General features: G+C 34.6%; 1 protein-coding gene across 3 annotated transcripts in view; it reads right to left on the bottom strand.

Moving 5' to 3' along the window:
- The window catches only part of CDH9 (cadherin 9), a 96,864-nt gene that overhangs the window by 57,358 nt on the left and 16,543 nt on the right, over positions 1-22,963 (bottom strand). For all 3 annotated transcript variants that reach the window (XM_064705449.1, XM_064705450.1, XM_064705448.1), the window contains exon 2: positions 9,362-9,677. In XM_064705449.1, the coding sequence (XP_064561519.1) occupies positions 9,362-9,592 (231 nt within the window). In that variant the 5' untranslated portion in view covers positions 9,593-9,677. The remainder of the gene's footprint in view (positions 1-9,361; positions 9,678-22,963) is intronic.

Below are 22,963 nucleotides of genomic sequence, written 5' to 3'. Positions count from 1 at the left end.
AAGACTCAGCTATCAGAAAAGCACCATTTTTAAAGGTTACATCAGTACTTACAAAATTTTATCAGTGTGATATATTAGTGTTTAATTCCACTTTAACTTCATAGAAGATTTAAACCTGAATTTTTTAAAAGAACCAAATTTGTTCTCAATATTTGGAAATGTAGTTTAATTCAGCTCTTAATCAGAAATAACTAGCAACAGCTAGAAGTTCAAAGGTCAAAAATGGCTACAGGTGGTGACAGCAAATACAAATTTTAAGTTAGATTAATTTTATGAATGCTTGAGTAGAAGTATAACAATATCACATTTAGTGCTTTAGGAAAAGTTAAAGCAATCGATTACATCACAAATTCAGACACTGCTCCCCAAGTAGGTAGATAGTAAATATTTGGTTCTTTATTCTTTTCATAGTGTACTCTGATTTACCATTTAGCCCAATATTTCATAGCTATTCTCATTCTATTCCAGAGGGTTTTTTTTTGTCATATTGTGTGGGAATAACTCATACACAGACATGTTCTGAGGAAATGCTTCATTAGAGAATTGTTGGCAATTACAATTTACAGATGGCAAAAATAAAATAAAATTTACATAAACCAAAAATTTAGTCAAATTTTATTAATAATTTTTTCCAGCACTACTAATATTTTTTATGGCAGGATATGGGATAAAAATTCCTTCTTAGAATTAACCATTCTAAAACCTCTTTGAGATTCTGGCAAGAGCTTTACAACTAAAGTAAGAGATAATTTGGTGCTATTTCTTCTTAAGTTCATCCAATGGAAATGGAGAATACGTAACAAAACTTTCTTTTCAGTTAAATGATTCAATTAGTATTATCACCCTGGTTGTCATTTCCTTGCTTTCAAAATTTGAAAAAACTGCTATAGTGGCTTCCGTCTGAAATGGGCATAATTGTGTCTGAAATGTGAAGAAAGACAGAGAGGAATTGTGACTTCTGAAATGTTCATGGAGGTTGTAATGTTTTCTTATTAATTTTACTACATTCTGTTATGTAAAAACAGAAAAGAGGGATTTCAGCAGTGTTTCTTGACCCTATTTTGAGCAGAAATTTGCCCAGTGTGTTTGCGCTGCTACAGCAATACATACAGCAATGATCAGACCATGGTTATGTATTTCCAAAACTGGTAAGAGTTCACAGGTTCCTCTTTTGATTGATACCCAGCATAATGTTAAATTGGCCAATTACATGGACTAGACTAACATTTTTTCTTTTTTCCCCCTTTTCCAGAAGACTGAAATGTGTGATGATTCCTGCAATACACAGTATTTGATGTATCGGGCACATATAGGAAGAAAGCATTTGCTGTTCTTGGCAGTTGCTTGTTGACAGCTTTGCTATTTGTTGTCAAGATGACTATTCATAACCCTCTCCCTGACAGACAAGACATTGCACAATACCATCCTCTGATGCTGCCAAATTGACCTTTTTAGGTTATCACAGACTGTTTTGCTCTGATGGCTTTTGCACTCTATCACTGGGCTGGCAGGTACCAGTAAACCACAACGTAGTCAAAGCACTTTCCCTCTCCAGAATCATTCCCATAATGTAATCAAGGGAATAAATAAGCAACCTAATGAAAAATATCTCATGAAACATGTTTTCCTCAGCCTCCCACCTTTTAATGCACAATAAATGATTGCCTGATAATAAGTAATGATAGGTCTGCAGATTGCCACTGGTCTAATGTTCTTTTCCCAGGCTTAATGCTACAAGGTTAAGAAATACTAGCCAAGGATCTTTAATAAGATAGAGCTATTCTACGGATAACAATTACCTATTGTGCCAAGTTCCTGAGCCAGACAGATCTTCAAGCCAGACCTTCTTAGGCCTTTTCACATATAGACCTTGACAAGAACAAGAGACATTTAAGCTCAGAAAAACCATTTTTTATTAAAATGAAAATTATGTTTTAACTGGCAGCTGGAAATTACCACTGCAGACAGAAGACAACTCCATTCTCCATGCCCACCGTGTCTTTAAAATAGGTGGTTTTACTTCAAGCCTTGATTTTTTTATTAGTTTGTCAACATGCTCAATTCCAGTGAGCTCTACAGTGGGGGCCCTCTCATTCCTGGTGCCTGGACCCACACCTTTGGTGCTCTGAGCACACTCAGGACATCCCCAGGGAAGGGTAGCTGTGACTAAGCCAAGAGCAAGCATTGAGGAGAACTATAAAGTAGACTCCATGCCATTGCTGCTAGGTTTGTATTGGGTGAACATAACTTTTTCCACACCTGAGAGAAGCATAGAGGGAGAGAGGGAAAAGAGAAAAGAATTGGAGAAATATTGCTGGTTTTGCCTATGCTGAATTGTCATGAATTAACTTTAGCTTTAAAAGCAGCTTATTAATTTTTTAGAAGACCTACATTTTTGCTATGAGTGAACTTTTCAATTAATGTTGCTAAATTTTCAAAAATTATATTGAAAACTCCCCTTTTTCCATTAAATATGGAAAATATATCCATAAAGGTACATATTTTGTAGCTTCCTGTTTTATTCTTTTTAAATTGAAAATCATTCCAGTCTGGATGTTCTGTCCCCAAAGAGGAGAAGAAGAAGGGACAAGGAAATGGAAAAAACAAGGAAAAGGAGAAAGGGGAAATTTGCAATGAAAACTTTGAGGATTTCCTCATTTCTTATATTTCTGGGGTTTTTTTGGGGTTTTTTTTTTTCTTTTTAATTTTTCGCCTCAAAGCAGATTAGCTGATTCAGCAGTTGAACTTGAAAAACATGCACAGAAGCCTTTTGAACAGAACAGCCAGGGCCCTAAAGAGAAACATAGACTTCAGCCTCCAGGGAGTATCATTGTCACCTTTCTGGCATGTGGTTTTTTTTTAGTTTGTCATGAAAACCTCCAGTATCAATACAATGCTGTCTCTCTGAGAGCTCTTTACCTAGTACTTAACTGTATTGACTGTATTTACCATCAAAAAACTTTTTCCTGATGATAAGTGTAAATCAACTTTATGACAATATGAACCCAACTTCTCACCCTGAACATGACAAGAACTTCAGATTTTTTTTCAACAGCCTTTATGTAGCTGAAGAAACAGAAGCTGTCAGATCTCATGACAGCTGCTCTATCTGTACCAAACAATGCCAACTCACTCTTGTTATTCATGTCTTTGAAACCTCTGATCATTGCAGTTGTTTTCAAAAATAATTCTTTATTTTATGTGAAATATGATGTTCAAATTTGACAGCAAAATTCTAGCTTAGGCCCACTCTTTCAATGTAACATTCAAGATATTTCCTATTTAAACAGTTTATACTTGGGTTATGCATGATGTGATTAGATCTCTAATCACTATTAGTGATCTCTGTCACTGTTTTTCAAACTTCAATCAAAAATGTGTTGTCAGAAATTCCTGCTGCCCTTTCTAGAAAAACAGAGTCCCATTTTGTTTGGAAGATGTAACATTTGTCTTTCACCATTTTCTTCCCTGGCCCTCCAGCCTTCTTTTTTAAAATAGCAAAATTTATTGAAGACTTTATTTTACATTATTTTTTGACAAAAATAAATTTTACTTCCAGAATTTTTCAAAAAGTTTTATGTTGAAAGCCTCCAAAAAATAAATAATTTTTAAACGAGTAAAACTATGGCTCCGTATTGGTGTCCACAATTAATTTATGAATGTGTCTAAGACAGGGACATCTTGTGGCACTTTTAATTTTTTTTTCCCCTTCTGTTTGTCTGTTTTAATTTTAGCTTCATTTTGGTGGTTCATCTGCCTAGGATATGGCTGCTTGAAACTAGATCAAATATTTATTGAAAAATGTGCTAACTGAAGAATGCAGTGTAAGTGGAGATGATTTATTAATTTCCAAATCAAAGAAGTTTTCTCTTTTGCATTTTTTAAGTATTGGTTAGACTGTTTTTCATAATTCTTTGGTATTTACTGTCTTTATTTTTTTCCCCTTTTCTGTTTTGATACATCATTATTTCCTTGTATTTACTCAAATAAAAGGGAAAATTTGAGGTCTGAGAAAGGAAAGATAAAAGGAGATCCTACTGAAAGATAAAAGGAGACCCTACTAATTTTCATATTTTATTCAATCTTAAAATATTTGTTTTACTTTAGGAACAAAGGTTCTAATGAAAATAGTTTATTACCCCTTCTTCAAAAGTTGTGATTTATAAGATGGCTTTGGGATACAGTGCATACTAAATGGAATATATAAGGAATATGATGAAATCTTCCCCCAGTTGAATTATATCTTTAAATGGTAGAAGCATATGATTCTTTTATGATTCTGTGGGGGTTTTTGTAATTTTTTTTTTTTTTAATTTACCATAGTGTTAAGTCAAAAGATATCAAAAACCATTCTGTTTCTAGTTGCATTTATTGATGTCCTGATTGCAATTGTTTTACAGGGAGGACAAATGGACTGTAGCTATAACAAAGTAGAGAGCACACTTGAAACACTGAAAGGATTGTGCGTCTTATATTCTCTCATCCTTACACGTCACTCTTAAACTGTCTCTGTAGAGGAAAAGTAGCAAATGCTATGAAGAAATCCTTAAGGAAAAAATGCATAAATTGACTTAGGTTGCAAGTAAAAAGGCAACTTCTCTCTCTCACTACAAATGCAAGATAAAAATAAAAATTCAGTACACAAAGAAAACAGCATTTGGCAATAAGTAAAAACTGCTATAGAAGAGAACATTATGCTTCAGGATGGAGCAGATAAGGTTATTGCTGGTTTGGGCACTGCAGTGTTGCCAAGAGCCAGCATTTTTGGGTCCCCCCTGCTGGCTTCTTCCTCCCAGCTGCTCAGAGCAGAGGCTGAGTATGGCCAAGGCCTCAGCAACAAGTTCAGAGGACATGAATAAATGAGGATCAGACTAATGAAGAAAGTGCTTTACTGCTCTCAGGTATCCAACTTCTCTGCTGCTTTTCATATTATTAGTGAGCTTACTTTGGACTGGTAGGTGTACCAAAGGCAGAGAGCCAAGTAATGTGAAATAATATTTTAGCCATTAATATATTTACAGTCTATATTTACAAGAAAATACTATCAAATTCCATTAAATAATAAGGAAAAAAACCTCAAAACTGTTCGGTACAAAGGGGCATTTGAGTGAATATTTTTAAAAAATAACCAAGTCTGGTGAGGCTGGCAATTCAGTGATACCTCTTTTACTGTTTTTAAGTTAAATCGTTATTAAGTAAATAATTATTTATGGAGTTTAATTGAGTTCTTTTGGTTTTGTATCTCTATTTTAAGAGAGACTGCTATAGCATACAACCTTATTGCAGATGTCTGAATATTTATAAATGTAGATTACAAGAAAGAAATGTCTGCATTAAAATATATGTTGTACCCTGCCCTTCCAAAAACAAAGCAAAACCAAACACCTCCACCCCCTCACAAAAAAAAAAACAAAAAAAAAAACCCAGAAAACTACTCTTTCACTAGTTTTCTTTTCACTTTTTACATCTTGTTAAGACACACAAACTAATGTCATGAAACAAATTACTTGGTTTAACTGATGATAGAAGAGAGATAATTCTTGAGTTTTCATCCACTTTAAATGCTGTTTATGAGATGCAGAACCTAGTTAATTTGTGTTTATGGAAGTTGTTAAACAGGATGTTATTCATGAGCAGCTAAAATTGAGTGGTGATATTTATTTTTTATTTTGTATTTCCTCCTTTGTTATGAGAAATAAGAGTTGCAGGTGGTGTGAAAAAAATATTTTTATTCTTGTTTGCTTCTTCTTTTTAAAATTCTGGGATATGACAGGTGTTGGGTTGTAATGTTTATGATTGGTTCTGAAATACATTGCATGGTGCTTCATCCATTATCTGTCCATCAAATTAGCAGCCTTTTTATTAGCAAGGTGCCTGTTTGATACAGGGAGAGTAGAGCTTCCATGTAAAAAAAAGTAATTAGGTGACTAAAAAGAGGGGAAAATCTCATATCTTGAAATCATTTCAATATACTGTTGCAAAACATAAAGCCATATTTTCCAAAATGGCTCATGATTTTGATCAAGTCTATTTATTCTTGTCTATGGATATTTCATAAGGAGTGGAGTTAAAAGTATTTGGCATTTTGCACAAGTGATGTCCATTCAGTGGGTATCAGTTATGTCATTTAGAGATGGAGACACATAAAATCAATATTATCTTTGGAAAATTAAACTATTTTTCCTTGAGGGGTATTTGGTTAGAGCCTTCTGTGAAGTTTTTTCCTCATCAGCATTTTAATACTTCCTGAACTACTTGTCCATTTTTAAGATAATAATGTCTTTGGATAGGTTGGTAGGAAGTTAATTGATCTGGTAAATTTTTCTCATAAAAGATCAGTGTTTTGACTTTCAGGTTCTTCAAGGGGCTTAAAGTTAGTAGCAGCTAAGAGGCTGGATCTATGGCCCCTCCCATGCAAAAGACCCAGATATGACATACAGGCAGGTGTTTATTTTCTCAACACCTTATTTTGTAACAAAAAAATTTTCAGGTTGTCTTTCTTCCTTCAAAAAGAAAATAATTTCACAAATTTAACTGTTAATACTATATTGTAACCCACTTTTTCTGTGAATTCTTAGTAGCCAGAATCAGGTTTTAAAGTTTCTCTCTCTATGTCCTCTGAAATTTCCTCCCACTAATAATCTGATTTAGATATGCATCTCACTAGGCAACAGGCATTTTGAAAGAACATAGACATTTTTATATTTTAGAATTTATTTTTTGTTCCTAATTTTTTAAAGAGGACTCTGTTACAGCTTACCTTACACATCTGACTGAATATTTCATTTGTAAAGTCTCTAGAGCAATGTTTATCTCCCTATGCATTTTAGAAACAATGTATTTTATGCATTCACCTGTGTTTGAGACATGAATCCTCTGAGTTTGCAGAAGGAAAGAAGGATGTGAGGTGGGCATACTGGGTAAATTGTCTGGATTTACCTTGAGTCCCATCACATTCACAAGGCAATTATTCTGCATATATCCCCCATCCTTGAAGGGTGGCTGCAAGCAATCCAACTGTAAAAATTACTAATTTTTTAATATTATGGCTATGATCCCCTAGAAGTTTATTTTATGATAAAGTTTCTTAATTCAGTTTATTTAAATTTTAGTACCAGATTTGTTATTCTACCCCAGAAACCCATCTGCCTGTGCATATCCATATTAAAGAGGGGATAGATAAGAATGCTTGCTATGAACTAGTCCCCATGGGTAGGAATAAAAGTGCTCTTACTTCACACACACTAGTTTGCTAATTACCATCACTTTGAAGAGGAGAATACTAAACCTGAGATTTAAGCCTTTCTCAGAATAATGATGTTCAATGAAGTTGTTGGGGTGCTTTTTATTTCTTTAAAAAGAAATCCTTCTTGTTGTAGCAGCCCCCTCTTGGTGCTGTATGTCACACGTACCTATGATAATATGAACTAACTAAAAATGGATTTACTGTGGTTTTATTCCACTGTATAAAGAACTGGGATCATTTCACCATGGTATACACTGTTATAAAATCAATGAAAACACATGGAGTTCATCAGTTCAATGCAATTCCTCTTTGGAACACAGGATAATATTTGGGGTAATTTTCACCTGTTTAAAGAATCAATGACGCTGACCTCTCTCAGGGGTCTTTGTGTAATATTTTGTAGTGAAGGGTAAAAAATATCAACAAGTAATTTGAGTTAAAAGAAGTGAAACATCTCAGATCCATCTGCTCTACAGCCCTCTGGTTTTTCTTCCTGGACTTAAGTCTAAGGTAATAAGGTCCAATAATTTTTTGTTAGTTTAGAACAAGTAAGATGCAATCTTACCTTGCTCTGATAAGTTTGCATGTGTTGCAATATAATATGTAAGCATTCCTTTTGTGAAACAGGGATGGTGGTGATGGTCTTGATGCAAGCTTAATTTATTTGAGTGTTAAAGTATTTTGAGGTCATTCATCTATATTCAGTGGGACTGAAATTGGAAGCAGTTCTAATGTTTGACATTCGCTTCTCCTCTCTGACAGATTTCTACTAAAATATCAGTCTATTTCTGTCAGTCTAGGTAAATTTACAGATGTGGAGTTTGAATTATTGTGCACTTTTTTGTAGGTTTTCTTCACAAGTCAACTCAATATTCAATAGTACTTGTAAACACATTGTTTTTAGAAGTATCTCTATGCAATTGGCTCATCCTTTATTGGAGACCCTTTTGCCTACAACAAAATTTTTACACACTGATAAACAGATCTAGCAATTGTTTTATTTTCCTTTGTCTAATTTCTGCTACTTCACATTCGATTTATTCAATGCAAAACAGAATTGTACAGGTGTTGGCATGAACAAGGTAAGAATCAAGTTTTTAGTTACAAGGGCTGACTTCTTTGACGTTTGTTTCTTAATATAGGGAGATGATTTTCATGGTTTCCAGATGATCATGTCTCCCACAACCAGAGATATTAGCTAATGTTCAAAATATTTTGGAGGTTTTACCTACAAATGTCCAAATCAGTTTCGTAGCTAGGCACCTGAAAATGAGAATTACCTGATAATAAGAGCTAGTGACAACATTGTGGATGAATGACAGAAACGGAATTGGACATTTATTTATTTAAGCCATTAAGATAAACATTTCCTTAATTGTAAGTCACTCTGAGTGTATTCTAGGTCTCTGATATTCTAGATCTTGATAAAGATGACTTGGTTATACTAGACCATAAGTCAGATCTGTGGATGTTGAGACACCAAAGGGATAAATATCTAGAAATTTTTGAGTGTCATGTTATCAGAAAAGGTAGGACTGGAGACAACAGGAATTCAGAGATGCCATTGTTGACGACATCTGACATAGATCTCAAAGAATGTAAGACCCTACAATTCATTAATAAAATTTTCAGTTTATTTCAGAAATCAAAAACCCCAGATTTTTTTTTCCCTCAAACATTACACCCCTACTTGGAATCATGGAGAGACAGTAATTTTATTGTTAACAGAATTGTATATTTCACTTGAGAAAGTATACAGACCAGCACTCTGGTAAAAAACCATAAGGCAGATGTATGAAATCATAACTTTTATATTCTCTTATCTAATATTTATGCTTAACAGCTGAGAAAGTGATAAAACTTGCATGGGCATATGTTATAAGAAACTGGAACATTTTAGTCTGAACAATTTCCTTTCCTTTTTCACTGAACTTCATTGTTTCTCTCACACCTTTGAACAATCATGGAACCTCAGGTGATCCGTGGTGTGCTTTGACATAACGAGAAATTGGGACCACTGCTGTACGAAAAGCAAAACAGCTGTGGAGAAGGAGTGAAAGTACCATGGGTGTTAGATGCAACACCTTTAAAGGATCCTTTAAACACAAGGCTTACCTTGCCCACGTATTGAGTATCTGGACCTGTGTATTCCTCCAGCAGGAAAAATTGATTCCACATCCAACCACGCTTGGTGCGGTGCAGTGTTTTTCCATCATTCTCTGACAATCCTGTTATCCTTTCACTGTGTGAGTGCTTGTTAGTCCTTTTTTGGGATGGCGTCATACGAACCACATAAAACACAGAGCTCCAAAGCAAAACTGTCAGAAAGGAGTGAGTCCTCATCATTTCCAGAGACGCTGTTAGCCTCCACTCCTCTAATAATTCACCAGAACAAATTTTTCAAATGTTATATTCCTTTTGTAAGAAAAACCTAGGGGACAGAGAAAAGTGTTTGTGTAAGTTGCAATAACTCTTTTCCCTAAGGAAGCAGGAACACGTTCTAGTGATCCCAACAGTAACCCATGGGAATGACAAATAACCATGAAAATTACTCAGGGAGTTTTAAGTCAAGTTCTTTAATGTCTTTTTTCACCTCATACTAGTTCACTCACACCGTACATAGACATTAATTTAAAACACAAGCTGAGTAAAACACTTTCTCTGAAATGTTTAGCTACCAGCAACATCCTGACACAAGGAAAGAGCCCAAATAAGAAATCTTCCAACCTAATCTCTTCCAGCTCGGCCTGACACTATCTTCCCTTAGTATCTGTTTAGAACTGTCTACAAATCTAAATTCTCTGTTACTTTATGATTAATACATCCCATTCTTCCCCTTAGCTAGCCCCCAATTGTCCAGAGGATCTTCTATTTCTGCATAAAGGAAGTCATAAAATGAAATTTTTTAAGTATTATTGATGCCCTCCACAGATGCTTTAAACAAGAACAAAAAGTACTTGTTAGACAACTGTAGGTTCATAAGAATCCTGCTGGGGTTAATATAATTCTGTATTTGGAAAAGAATTCTCCATTTGGAATGTATTTCATTTTTCCCTGAATCGGTCTGAATGAATGGGAATTTTCATTATAAAGAACCTTACTGTAATTAGTGTTTTTCTGAAAATTACTCTGATATTTTCTGTGAAGCTTGTAAGAAATATTTATTCAAACAAAATCAATCTCATACTCTTTATCTGGCAATGCAACTGAAGTGCCTGATGTCTCAGTGTTTTCCATAAACTTTTTCATATTAATTCTAGTTTTGCTTTAGGATATCTTTAGCTGTGCTGTCATTGTATATTACAGAAATCATAGAGAAACAATTCACAAGCAAAAGTACATTTTGTTTGAGAGTCCTAGTCCACTAACAGTGATAGTAGTGTGAGGCCACAACACTCATATATTTTGAAATTTAAAAAAAAGCATACAAAATTATCCTCCTTTCTTCTGCAACCCAATATTGCCAACGACTATTTTCACTCTGTTGCTTATTTGTTTGGGATTTTTGTAGAAGATGGGAAGGTATTCTTTTCTGTACAAAAGTTCATTTTGGAAATAAAATGCTTTTTGTGAAAATTATTAGTCAGTTGAGAACAAAGTCTATTTAATGGAAAACATTTATTGAATTGTACTCTAAAGGCCTTAATGATTAAATTACTGGAATTGTACCCTTGTGTGAAATTGTCTTAAAATGATGATATTCTGCATGGACTCAGTGTCTTAACCAGCAATTCTGAAGGAGGATCAAAGCATAAGCATTTTAGCAACTTCAAAAAGAGTTTTAGCTGAGCAAGAAGTGAAGGCTTGGAATATTTATCACTTTCTAAGATCATGTTTGAAAACAAAAAGAAAGCTACTTAATAGGTGTCATATTTATGCAGAAGATCATGTATATCATGCAGGAAAAGATGTTTTCTTTTGCTTTTTATTTTAATTGAAGAATCAAAGCACTAAGTAAATTAATTTGCATAAAATCATGAAGGTACATAGATCTTAGCATACATTCATGAATGTGTTTTATTTGAATTCCGGTTTTCTCCCTTGTAATGCTCAGTATGTTACTGCTGCCGGCAGAGGGGCAAAGTGCAACTTTTCTGTGGTTAATTTAATACCAGTAAATTTTAACATTAACTGAAGAACATGTTTAGTACATGATGATCCTGTCTTGTGATTGAAATTTATTGGATACAGATCAAAAGTAAAAAACCCCTGAAGTCAGCCAATCTTCCATCCATGTTTAAGTTCAATGAGTTTAATTTCTTGTATAATACTAGACTGAAATAGGTTTTATTACTGAATAAAGCCATTTATTAATGTAGAGCATAAGACATCGTTGTTTGTACTTCAAATCCTTTCCTCTGCATCATCTGAGGCAGATTGAAGGGCCTCTTCATACTTTATAAATTAGATCCTGCTTAAGGTACTGCAGAATGAAAGTAGGCAGCAACAGGAACCTTTGGAAATACTGTACTCAGAAATCAGACGATCAACTTTGTCCAGTGACTCTTCCTGATTCTCTTATCTCTTCTGGAGATACTCTTGCTTGATGTGTCCTCAAATAGTGCTCTTTCATTTGCTCTTGCGTTTGGACTGTAGCTCAAGAATCCTCTTCTGTACATTTTGAATGATTATATTCAAAAGATTGTGGTTTTTTATACTTAAGGTCATGACTGATTTATTTCTCTAATTTGTTGGGCGCTACCATCTTTTCTGCACTAAGACATAACCAGCCATAAACTAAGCAAAAGTTCCTAAAAATAACATGCATATTTGGTGAAATTTCAATGCATAGTTAAATCCATAAAATATTAAAAATACTAAAAGTGTTCTTCTAAAACCTCTAAGTCTTGAAAGACTGCTGTGAAAAAGAAATTATTAAAAAATGCCAAAGAGTTTACATTTTTGATCAAAATGTCCTTAATTCAAAACCTAGACAAATATAGCACTCAGATGATTTAGTCAACTTTGATTTTACATTTTCTTTTGTAACAGAGAAGGGTGGGTGACATCATTATATTTTCATTTGGCCATCCAGAGATGTATGATTGCATGTCCAGTCTGGTGATAATTTAAAATGTAAATAAAATTTCAAATGCTTAATTTTTGTTATTTCAAAACTGCACATTTTTAATTTCCTGAAATTGCCCTCATTCCTTTCTGTCCAAAGACTATTTGCCCTACTCATTTAAATGCAGGAGGGATTGATGCTACTCTTTTCTTTGTACTCAGAGAAATACTTCAAGGTTGTCTTTGGCTTATGCATCTCATCTCATGTCAGCTGTTCAAGCGGGTCAGGAGTTGTGCTCTGTAGGCTCAGAAGGTGGAGTTTAATGCTGAAACAAAGGATTCTGGTGTGGTCTGGAAAAGTAAGACCAACTTTTCCAATTCAAAGGAACTCGGTGCATCATGCACAGATGTTCTGACTCTGCTAGATGAAATTATCTCTTACAACACCAATTTTTCAGAGAGGTCTTTTTCTCAAAGGAATCTAGTTTCCCATATTTTGTCCCAGCCAGGGCAGAAGTTAAACTGAGATTAAACATGTGGTTTTCTGTGTAGCGCTGCCCTCTACTGATTTCCTTGATAATTAGTAGGACTTTACTACATAAAGGTAGCATCCTTAATGTCAAGAAGAATGAAGCAAGAACAAAAACAAAAAATTAAGCTACAGTCCATGTTTTCCTGATTTTTATTTTTGAGATGACTGGAGTTTTTAGGTGTAAAGAAGCACTTATTATTCTGGGTCAATGTGTCTACTGAACATTATGATAAACATCAAATTTGATTTCCCCTCTAAGAGGATCAAAGATCTTTAGAGAATAATTTATTTTTTTCCAAGAGACCAATCAATATTCTGCATGTAATCTCTTCTCACTTTATTTCTGCTCCCATCATTTAGTCAGTAAAATGTCAATTACTTGTTTTTGTCAAACAATAGAAAATTATTTTCTTTCTAGTTATCTTGGAAACTTCTCTTAAGATGGGGCATTAATGTGTTAAACATATTAATGCCAAACATTTTTGAGAATCTGCTTTTCTTCTTCATTTTTGAAAACAGTGGATCTGAGTGGAGGTAATAAGTATTTTTTTATTTGTATGGTTTGAGAGAAATGTGGTGGTAGCATAGAACTATTCCAGTCTCTCCTTGCAGTAAGGACTTTGGTATCAGAATCCTACAACAGCTCTAGGTAAATGAATAATCTCTGTATGAAAAACATTATTCTCCTGAGCACAGTAACAACTGGAAAAAATTTATCTCTTGAAGTCCTTTCGAATGCAAAATATTCTATTTAGATTCTTCAGGTGTAGTGTGAAATAAGCCTTGCTGGGATCAATAGCACGGATTTGTTACTGATGATGCCAATTTAAATGTTTCTATAGCAATTGCCATGGTAATGTTTTTAATTAGTGCAGCACAGTCACTCTTAAGCGTGACACGAAGAAAAGCTAACCTTCGGCAACTTGATAATGTATCCCACATTAGTCTGTTTCATTTGTTAACAGTGAAGCAAAATTTGTGTTCTCAAAGAAAAAAATCTGGTGCTAAAATAGCTAAAAATAGCAGAGTTAACTGCAGCAGCAGGGCTTCATTTTGCACTCCTATCTCTAAATAAGAAAGATGTAACTAATGTTCAGGATGATCCAAACAATCTGTAAAACTAAGTATGTATTTTAATGGGATATAGCAAATATAAATCTTGTGCAGCCCGCATGCATGGGAGCAGTCTTATTGGCTATGTCAGCCTTTTTTGGAAAAAAACATATCTGAATGCAACTTTAATCTACCTAGACTGAGCACTAAGAATGGTGAAGCTGCAGCAACAAAAGGCTGTGCTATAAACAGCACACTGGCACCGATAATACCAAGATTTAGGAAGAGGCTGGATCTGCGCCACTGTAGGTTTACTTTTATCACTTCCCCAACCAATTAAAGAGATCCCAGGATGCATACACATGCTTCCCTCTGGCTGCAGCACTCAAATTCTCTGAGTGCAGTCATACTGCAGACCTGAATATAGTCTTTGGATGTATGGTTTTCTAAAAAAATCATTATGTTTTAACATTCTTCTGTCCAAAAGCTTTTTTTCTTCCCTCTTTCTATTCATGGATGAAGATGAGGTTTGAGCTAAGGATAAAAAGATTAAAAGTAAACAACCAATGTGCAAAACTTGAGGTAACCAAGAAATTATTTCTAGGAGAGCTGAAGCAGGTTTTGAGGATGCCCAAAGCTTAAGGGACAGGTTTTTTTTAAGTAATGAACAGCCATTCTTTGAGTACAAGTACTCAGATCCTCTTCAGGCACAGAAACATGGGCCACACTAAGGAAACACTTTCCCACTCACCATCTCCCACTGCAAACCTTCCAGAATAGACTTTCAGAACTGTTTTTTGCCTATTGGGTTGCTTATCTATTCACCACTGAATACGGTGAATCTCATTTGAAAATTTTGCCAGGAAACAGCTGAAGGCAATTCTTTATTTCTGGGACATCAGTGCAGGTTCCCTGAGCTACATGAGTCATACTAATAAAAATAATAGGGAATTTGAACTAAAAGCAATTTGTATTGGAATGTCTGTTGAGTTAATGTCTTTAGGCAAACGAATCTATGGTTTGTAGGTGCATTAGGATAAACATTTCTCTTGCTGTGACAAGAGAGAGTTAGCATTTATTTTATAGTTTTTCCAGACTCTTGGGTATCTAAATTGGAGATACAGGTTGAAGTTCACCTCATCATGGCCTGAGTCACCCTCTCAATAGCACTCACAGTGAGCAACTCAAATCCCCTGGGTGGATGGATCTGGCAAGAGAACGTGTTGATTCATATTTGGACAAACCCCACTGGCAGAATTGTGCAGAAGCAAAGTTGTGGTTTAAAGCAACTCTCCATGGGCAATGCAAATACCATCTGCCCTTCTCTGGAACAAATCTCTTCTGAGGAGCAGATGAAACTTTTTCTAGACGGTTTGTTGCCCAACCATCCTTCCCTCAGCTGAGAACGATGCCTGCAGTATTCCCAACCCATCACTTAAAAGGGCCTCTCAATTCTTAGCAATAGTATTAAATGAAGCTAAAAGAGATTTTTAAAATATCTGGTTCCAGGCAGGACACTGGAATAGGCATGTGAAATGTGCATTTTCTCATTGCAATAAAAAAATATTTTTTTCTCCAATAATGAATATTTTTACAGGATCTCCTTTTCATCAATGTGAGGAGAACAAGGAAATATAGCACTTGTAAACCCTTAAAGCAAGGACTTTTGAAGATATTCCTTTGATCTTTAGTATTGATTTTTCTGTACAGGGAACACATTTCACTCTTATCATGTAATGAAGCTGTATTATAAGTTTTTATGCCACACCTTATTTACAAAGGCAACACATTCATCACATTCATGGTTTTAAAGAACAGCCTTTAGAAACATGAGGAAAAGTAAGTGCTATCATAAAAGCAATTTTTTTTCTCTTTTCCTCCCCTTTAGGATTGTTTCACATATTGTCACTCATAACCTGGTTGTCTGTACTTTGACATCGATACCCTGCAGGTGTCTAAATTAAGGCATTTATTTTTGCTGTGTTATTGAGGGTTGAGGTTTTCAGGAGTTGGGGTTTTCTTGTTTTCTTGTTTTTTTGTTTTCGTGTTTTTTTCATAAGCAGCATAGCTTTCTATCTGCCAGATACAAACCCAAACCAAATCTGGAGGTATAGGCCCCTATTTTCCAGACATATTGATTCTCATTATTTTCTCTGCATGAAACAGATGAGATTCATCTATGGCAACACTGTTAATGACAGGATTTACCAGTTCTCCTGATAACTGGGACTACACACTTTATCTAAATTTCCTTTTCTTACTGCTTCATTATGTATCAGTCTGCTCTGGTCACACATCAAGCTCCTAACGAAGCGTACTGAGATTCCACATCTGGCACCTCCTATCTCTGCATATCTCCTGAGCATGGCATGTACCACAGCGAGAGCTTGCTAAACTTCCTGAGTCTACAGCTTGTATAATGGCACAAGAGGTTTATACAAGCTAGAATTTCTCAGAATAAATATATCTTCAAGCTAGTATCTCAAGGTCTTTTTAAAAACTTCTAACATTCTCTTTTTTGTTTGTTCATGTACATCTGAGTCATAAGAAATCTTGTTCCTATAGAGAAGGACTTAATTGCTGCCTTCAAGGGATTATGCATTCACTTCTCTGGACTGCAAAAACTGAGTTGCTGACCAATTAAAGGTGGTTAACAAATTCAGAATGTAATTGTAGCCCATTGTTGCTGCTTCCTTCCTCAGGGAATTGAGCAGCTGCTGAATGCTGTCATTTATTAGAGATCAGCCTCCTTTATGTCCTTCTGCTGTCTCCAATGGGATCACAAAATCTAAAGTCTTATTTTCAGAGCTCAGCAGGACTCTTGCAAGCATAGAAATTCATACACAGAAATGCTTATTTCTTCATACAAAGAAATAAGCATAACCTTAACATATTTTTTTGCTATTAGTTTATCTCAGATAGTCTGAAAGGAGTTTGATGCAGCTGAGGTTTATCTTATATTTCCATAACAAACACTTTAAAATACCTACAAATGGTTATTCTTTCACTTGCAAGAGTAGAATCGATAATAATATAAATTTGGAAATATAAATTTTGATAAATTTACTTTTTCTTATTTCTAGGTCTGAATCTCTTCTTAAAAATTAAAAACATTCCCCTAAAAATTAAATCCAAAAAATCTTTCAATCAGATGTCATTTTAATGAAAAAAAACATGAAACATGAATAAATTCAAAATCAGTGTAATAAAGTGCCTATTTTGTTAGTAACCTGACAGTACAAATAAGGGTATATTCAACAAGCAGACACTCATGATAACACCTAAGTGTGGAGAAGCCTATAATAGTTTTACTTCTGTGTTTTCTTAGTCTCCAAATACAAGGTAGTAGTCCCCCAAAGATTCTCTTTGCCATGACTTTCTCAAAGTTTCCTTTGAAAGCATATATGTGTCTCAGAGAAACAATATTCTGCAAAGAGACTCATGTTTACCAGCCCTGTGAAAAGAACATACCCTTTTTGTTTGTTTTTGAACGTTGTAAATGACATCTTCATTAGACAACGAGTACAGCCATTGGAAGTCATGGAAAACAGTTATTCCCTCTCCACTCTTTTTGCTACTGATGAATGTATGGACTTAAATCAATTTCTACCTCAGCTGTCATTTTTCCAAGATGGAAAGCTCTGGGACTTCCTGCTTAATCATTTTTTGTATGGAAACTGTGCCAGATTTTCAATTGCACCTGTAGCCATCCTCTGATTCTCTTCTGGTTGTTTGTTTGTTTTTTTTTTTAATATCTCTTGAGATCAGCAATCATAATTTGTTGCTTCATGCATTTATAAACAGCAGCTTAATAACCTTCTCTACTTAATTTCATCATGATATATGGCATACCTCGCTTTTTTATTGACCACACAGCCCTGGGCCACAGTTTTCCTGTATTATCTCTTGTCACATTATCTCTGCCATTCCCCAATGGCAGTAGAAAGAATTTGTTATTTTAAATGTATAGTCTGGGTTTTGCCTTGTGTGTGATTTCACATAGTTTCATAAGAATTTGTGTCATCATGTATCATTTGGATGCCCACCCATTTTATTGTATAGGCTTCAAATGTAGGTATGTCAAACTCCTGTAGCTATTAGACCATTGTGAGGTAGAGTTTTGTTGGCATAGCAAGGCTCAAATCAATGATTAAACTTCCTTATTCTCTCCCTACCTCAGTCCAAAGTGTGTCTACCCTATCCATACTGTCTATCAAATTTCATCATGGGAGTTTTCTGGGAGAGTGACAGTTGGTACAAGATAAAATAATGTTAGAATCTATAATTGCATTGAAAAGTTACATACAAAGTACATTACAAAGTTTCAGAGTTTAAGTGTGTTAGTATACCCACAGTCATAAGATTCCTTTGCACACCCACTTGGCTTTACGATGCTCTGCTGTGGTGGTTTATCCCCAGGTGGAAGCTAAGCCTCACACAGCCACTCACTCATAATTAGAACAGGGGAGAGATCCAGAAGTACAAAAGTGAGAAAACTCATGGGTTGAGATAAACACAATTTACTAGGTAAAACAAAAGCTACATAGAAAAAAAAACAAAAACAAGGAATTAATTCACTGCTTCCCATAGGCAGGCGTTCAGCCATCTCCAGGAGAGCTGTCTCCATCTCACCACGTTTAATGGTTACTTGGGAAGACAAACTACTTTATGTCAAACGTCCTTCTTTTTCTTTTTCTCCGCCCAGGTTTGTGTCTTGAGCATGATGCCAGATGATCTGGAATAAGCCTTGGGTCAGTTGAGGTCAGCTGTTGTGTCTGTGACCCCTCCCAGCTTGTTGTGCACGTCCAGCCCGCTCACTGCTGGGGGGCTGTGAGGAGCAGAAAAGGCCTGAGCCCTGTGTATGACCTGCTCAGCAGTAATGAAAATGTTTCTGCATTACCAACGCTGTTTCCACCACAAATACAAAACACAGTTCCATACTAGCCATTGTGAAGAAAATTAGTTTAATCCTAGCACATGCTGAATGTCACTTGCAACGCTTTTTCACCTTGATATTCAAACCTGCTTTCAGTTTATTTATGGGTATGTGCAGTACTGGCTCTAGTACAGGTCCCTGTGGAACACTGAAACAGATACTTCAATGTCAAAACTCATTATTTACTTCTCCCTGCCAGTTTCTGTCATTTAATCAAATAAATGGATTATATTTTTTTAAATTATTATTTATTAATTAAATTAAAATAACTTATAAAATATTTTTTATATAATACATTACTGATATATGCAGGGACCTTCACTTCTAGCTCATGGCTGCTTAAGATCTTTTGTTTATTCACCCTGTGAAAAGTCTTCTGGAAGCAGAACTCTATCATATCAAAGAGATCAAAGATACCCGTATGTTTAATGACGCCTCAGAGAACTTGCATAGGTCTGTGAGGCAGGACTTTCCTATTGAAGGGCTACAATGACTTTTCCCCAGTACCCCATGTGTCTAACAACTATGTTCTTTATAAGTATTGTTAACAGTTTTACTCATTTGGGGCCCAGATGTAGTTTCAGTTCTACCAGGAACAAGTTGCAGGAACAGTTCTTTAAAACTTAGTATTGCTTTTGATACCTTGAAACACTCAAGTAACAAAGAAATTAAAGTGAAAAGTTAGAGAAAATAATGAATATTTTAGCAGCTTCAACACAGACGTTTTTGGATTCCTGGTAGTATATGTGAAGTGGCTGCCAACTTGAAATACCACTGTACTGAAATGAAATCTTTTGCTGAGCCCCTGGTCAAATAAATAAATAAACAAATAAACAACCCGATGTAGCATTTATTCCTTTAGGAATTTATATTCCTTGTCTTTTTTCCCTGAAAACTGTGACAAATGAACCACAGAACGCTGGGTATTCACAAACACAGTGCTGATGGTAAAATGTTTCATGGAACTTCCCAAAGAAGCTTTTAATCATAGCAGTTTGTTAAATTGTCTCTCCATTCTCTGATGAAATGACAGAACAGGTATCACACTGATACATAGCTCTGGACATTAGGTAAATATGCTTTTTTAGTGGAGCCTGTTCTGCAATTTGTTCCCCAAGAGGTTATATTTATATTCTCTCCCAAGGGCTAATAGCTTGGCTGTGGCACTCTGGTGTTTGAAAGTCCTGCAGAGAAGGCTACCAAGAAAAATGAGTAGCTCAGAGTTTGGTTTTAATGTTCAATTTCATAATGAAAATTTGATTATATTTTTCCCCATGAGGTTTTGAGATCTCCTGTAGTATTTTCTGAAACTGGCCTCCTCAAATTTGTATGTTTAGTGAAGCCTTCATATGTTCATAAACATATTTATTTGTTGCTCCCATGGCAGGAAATTTCAAAATACTTCAGACCCACCTGGAACTGAATCTAAAGGTAGAAAAATATGTCATCTGCATATGTCTTTAATAATTAATTGTGCTCTGATGATGATGTAGTGGTTATTGCTTATACCAACTATTTTGCAATCTGTTTTGCTATTTTGTTTTGTTTCTAGCTACCAGAGAAGGAAATAACTAGCTTATTTCTCTTAAAATACAAGTCAACTTTAAAATGGCATGTGACATACTTTCCTTAGTAATGCCTGAACCAGAACTGAGAGTTTAATAATCTATATCCCAGCATGAATTTCCAGAACATTCAGACTTTCATGTGATTTATTTGGATTAATTCAAAACACTCAGAGGGCTATTCAGACAGCATTTCAGAATTGCCTCCTATACTTGTCCTTTTGGTTAAAAGTCAGTAAAAAGCAAAATTATAACTGCATGAAACCATGTATATGCTTCCAGTTTCAGAGTGAAAAAAGAGTAGAAATATGATTAAAAGAGTTGATATAGCAAAGCATTTGCTTTGTGGTTTCTGGTCTAGTACTTTTGGCCTAGCTTTGCCTGAAATGGCAAAGTACATTTGGCTTTAAAACTTTTTTGCATAAGCTCAAATGCCTGTGATAGTCTCGCTTCCTTCTTGCATTCCTAAAAACTCAAGGGAAATGGATATATGAGAAGACATATCTGTGTCTGGGCTTCATATGGCTAAGAAAAGTCATAAATATGTGACTTCATAGAAAACAAATTAACTCAAGCATATAACAGGAAAAAAAGGTGCATAGTTAATCTATTCATAGCAATGTGTCAGGATCTTGTTTTTAATCTTCTAATCTTTTCTTGGTTTAAATAGGAGTAGATAATGCAAATGAAACAAACTTATGCTTTGTACAAGTGAATTTCTTCCCTTTTTCTATCTTTCGGATTCTGCAATCTTTATTACAGCCAAATGTTGCTGCTTTGTTTTAGTGGTATGGCTGAGAGTATGCAGCATCATTTAGTGAAACAGCCTAATTTCTATTTTCAATAAGGCTTGCTAAATTGCCTTGTTTTTCCTAACTCTGAAACACTGTCATTATATGCACTATCCACAGGCAGTTCTTCATGGGAAAGATATACCTTCATCTAAATCTCATTACTGCAGTGTTGATTATAAAATAAACATTTTATAGCAACTCTTACTAATAAATAGAATGAATAATAATGACCCAGCATATCAAATGCAATTGTCCTGTTGCAGTTCTGGTGTTGAGAAGAGAAAACACATTGCAATGGTGTAACCAAAATGAGCATCATGACAATAATTTTAAGTTAGTTGATATAAATCCAGTTAATTTTATAATTGTACAGCTTAACATCTTAATGAATGTAAAGGAATGGATATTTTAGTAATAGAAAGTGCTAAACAAAACCCGTAAATCCATTCATTTATATGTTCCTGCCTAATATCAATATTTTTAATAAAGGCAATAAGGAAGCCATAGGAAGGGGGTTTGAGTGAAATAAACTCCGCCTTCTAGCTGCTGAAGTAATTGAATAGTGCCACTGAAGTGTGCAAAGGCATTTTTAAAAAAAAAAAATATTTCCAGTTGTCTCACAGCAGCAGAGATACATGAAGAAAATTGAGCCTGGAGTTATGCAGAAGAATGGTGGTGTGCTTCCAATACTTGGGAAAAAAAAAAATCCAAATACAGAATTAAATACAACAATATCTATAAATCCAACAATGATTGCTAATCTTGCATTACAAACCATAGAAGTTTAACCTCTGTCAGGAGTCACTATTTTGTATCAACTGATGCATTTCAACAGTTTTATTCTTTCCTCACTCTTAACACTTAATAAAAGGAATTTTGTTTTACAAGAATTTTTTTAAATTTTAAAAATGTTAAATTTATTTTTCTTCTTCAATGGTATGTTCAAAAATTTCCCAAAATGAATGCATATAAATGTGTGGATTTTTAAATGTGTTGCATTTAAAATGGAAATTCCAAAAAAAGAACATAAGTGACCATTCATTTCATTTTTCACTCACTGTTAAAAATGAAGCAATAATAGTGTAAGAGTAAAATCTGTCCATTTCTGGTCACTTTTTTAGAAGGTTAGTTCTATTAAGTGCTTTCATCAATCATCTTTTTATTGTTCTCTATTTCATATTAACAAGACTGCTAAAACAAGGAGCAATCCATCAGAGTTTCATGTTCCAGTTTTTATAGGTACTTGATAGACTAATGTTTAACATATTTCAAAAATATTCTAACTACAGAGCTATCTTGGAAATGTGTGTCTATTTTATAAAATTGACACCTATAATATATTTGCATTTTGCAAGAAACTTATAAAAGTATATTTTTATTGATTTCATTAACAATTTCTAAGCAAAATCTTTGGGATAAATAGTGCCCTGTGGAGATTTTTTTGATGTTAAAGACATGATGAGTTTTTTTATTATTGCATACTAGATATCTGTTATCCAAAAGAGGGAGCCATAACATTATACTATACCTTTGCACTTTTTGAGACAGTGAAGCTGCTTAAATTCTTATTATTCCTTTCTAAAGATGATGCTTGCTTTGAGGTGTCTTTTATTTGTTTGTTTTCTATTAATAAGTGTAACTCAGAACTAGATAATACACACTAATAATCTTACTGCATCTGAGTGAAATATTTACAGTAAAGACAAATATACTTTAGCAAACATCCTGTCATGGAAAAAAAGGAGTTGAAATAAATTTTCTTGCTCTTGCTTTCACCCACATGCATTTCTACCAATTTTGAGCAAAAAAATGTAGTCTCTTTTTATTTAT

The sequence above is a fragment of the Zonotrichia leucophrys genome, chromosome 2 (genome assembly GCF_028769735.1).
Source record: "Zonotrichia leucophrys gambelii isolate GWCS_2022_RI chromosome 2, RI_Zleu_2.0, whole genome shotgun sequence".
Lineage (NCBI taxonomy): Eukaryota > Metazoa > Chordata > Aves > Passeriformes > Passerellidae > Zonotrichia > Zonotrichia leucophrys.
Note: the sequence above shows the minus strand (reverse complement) of the source record. Positions and strands in the feature narration are given on the sequence as shown.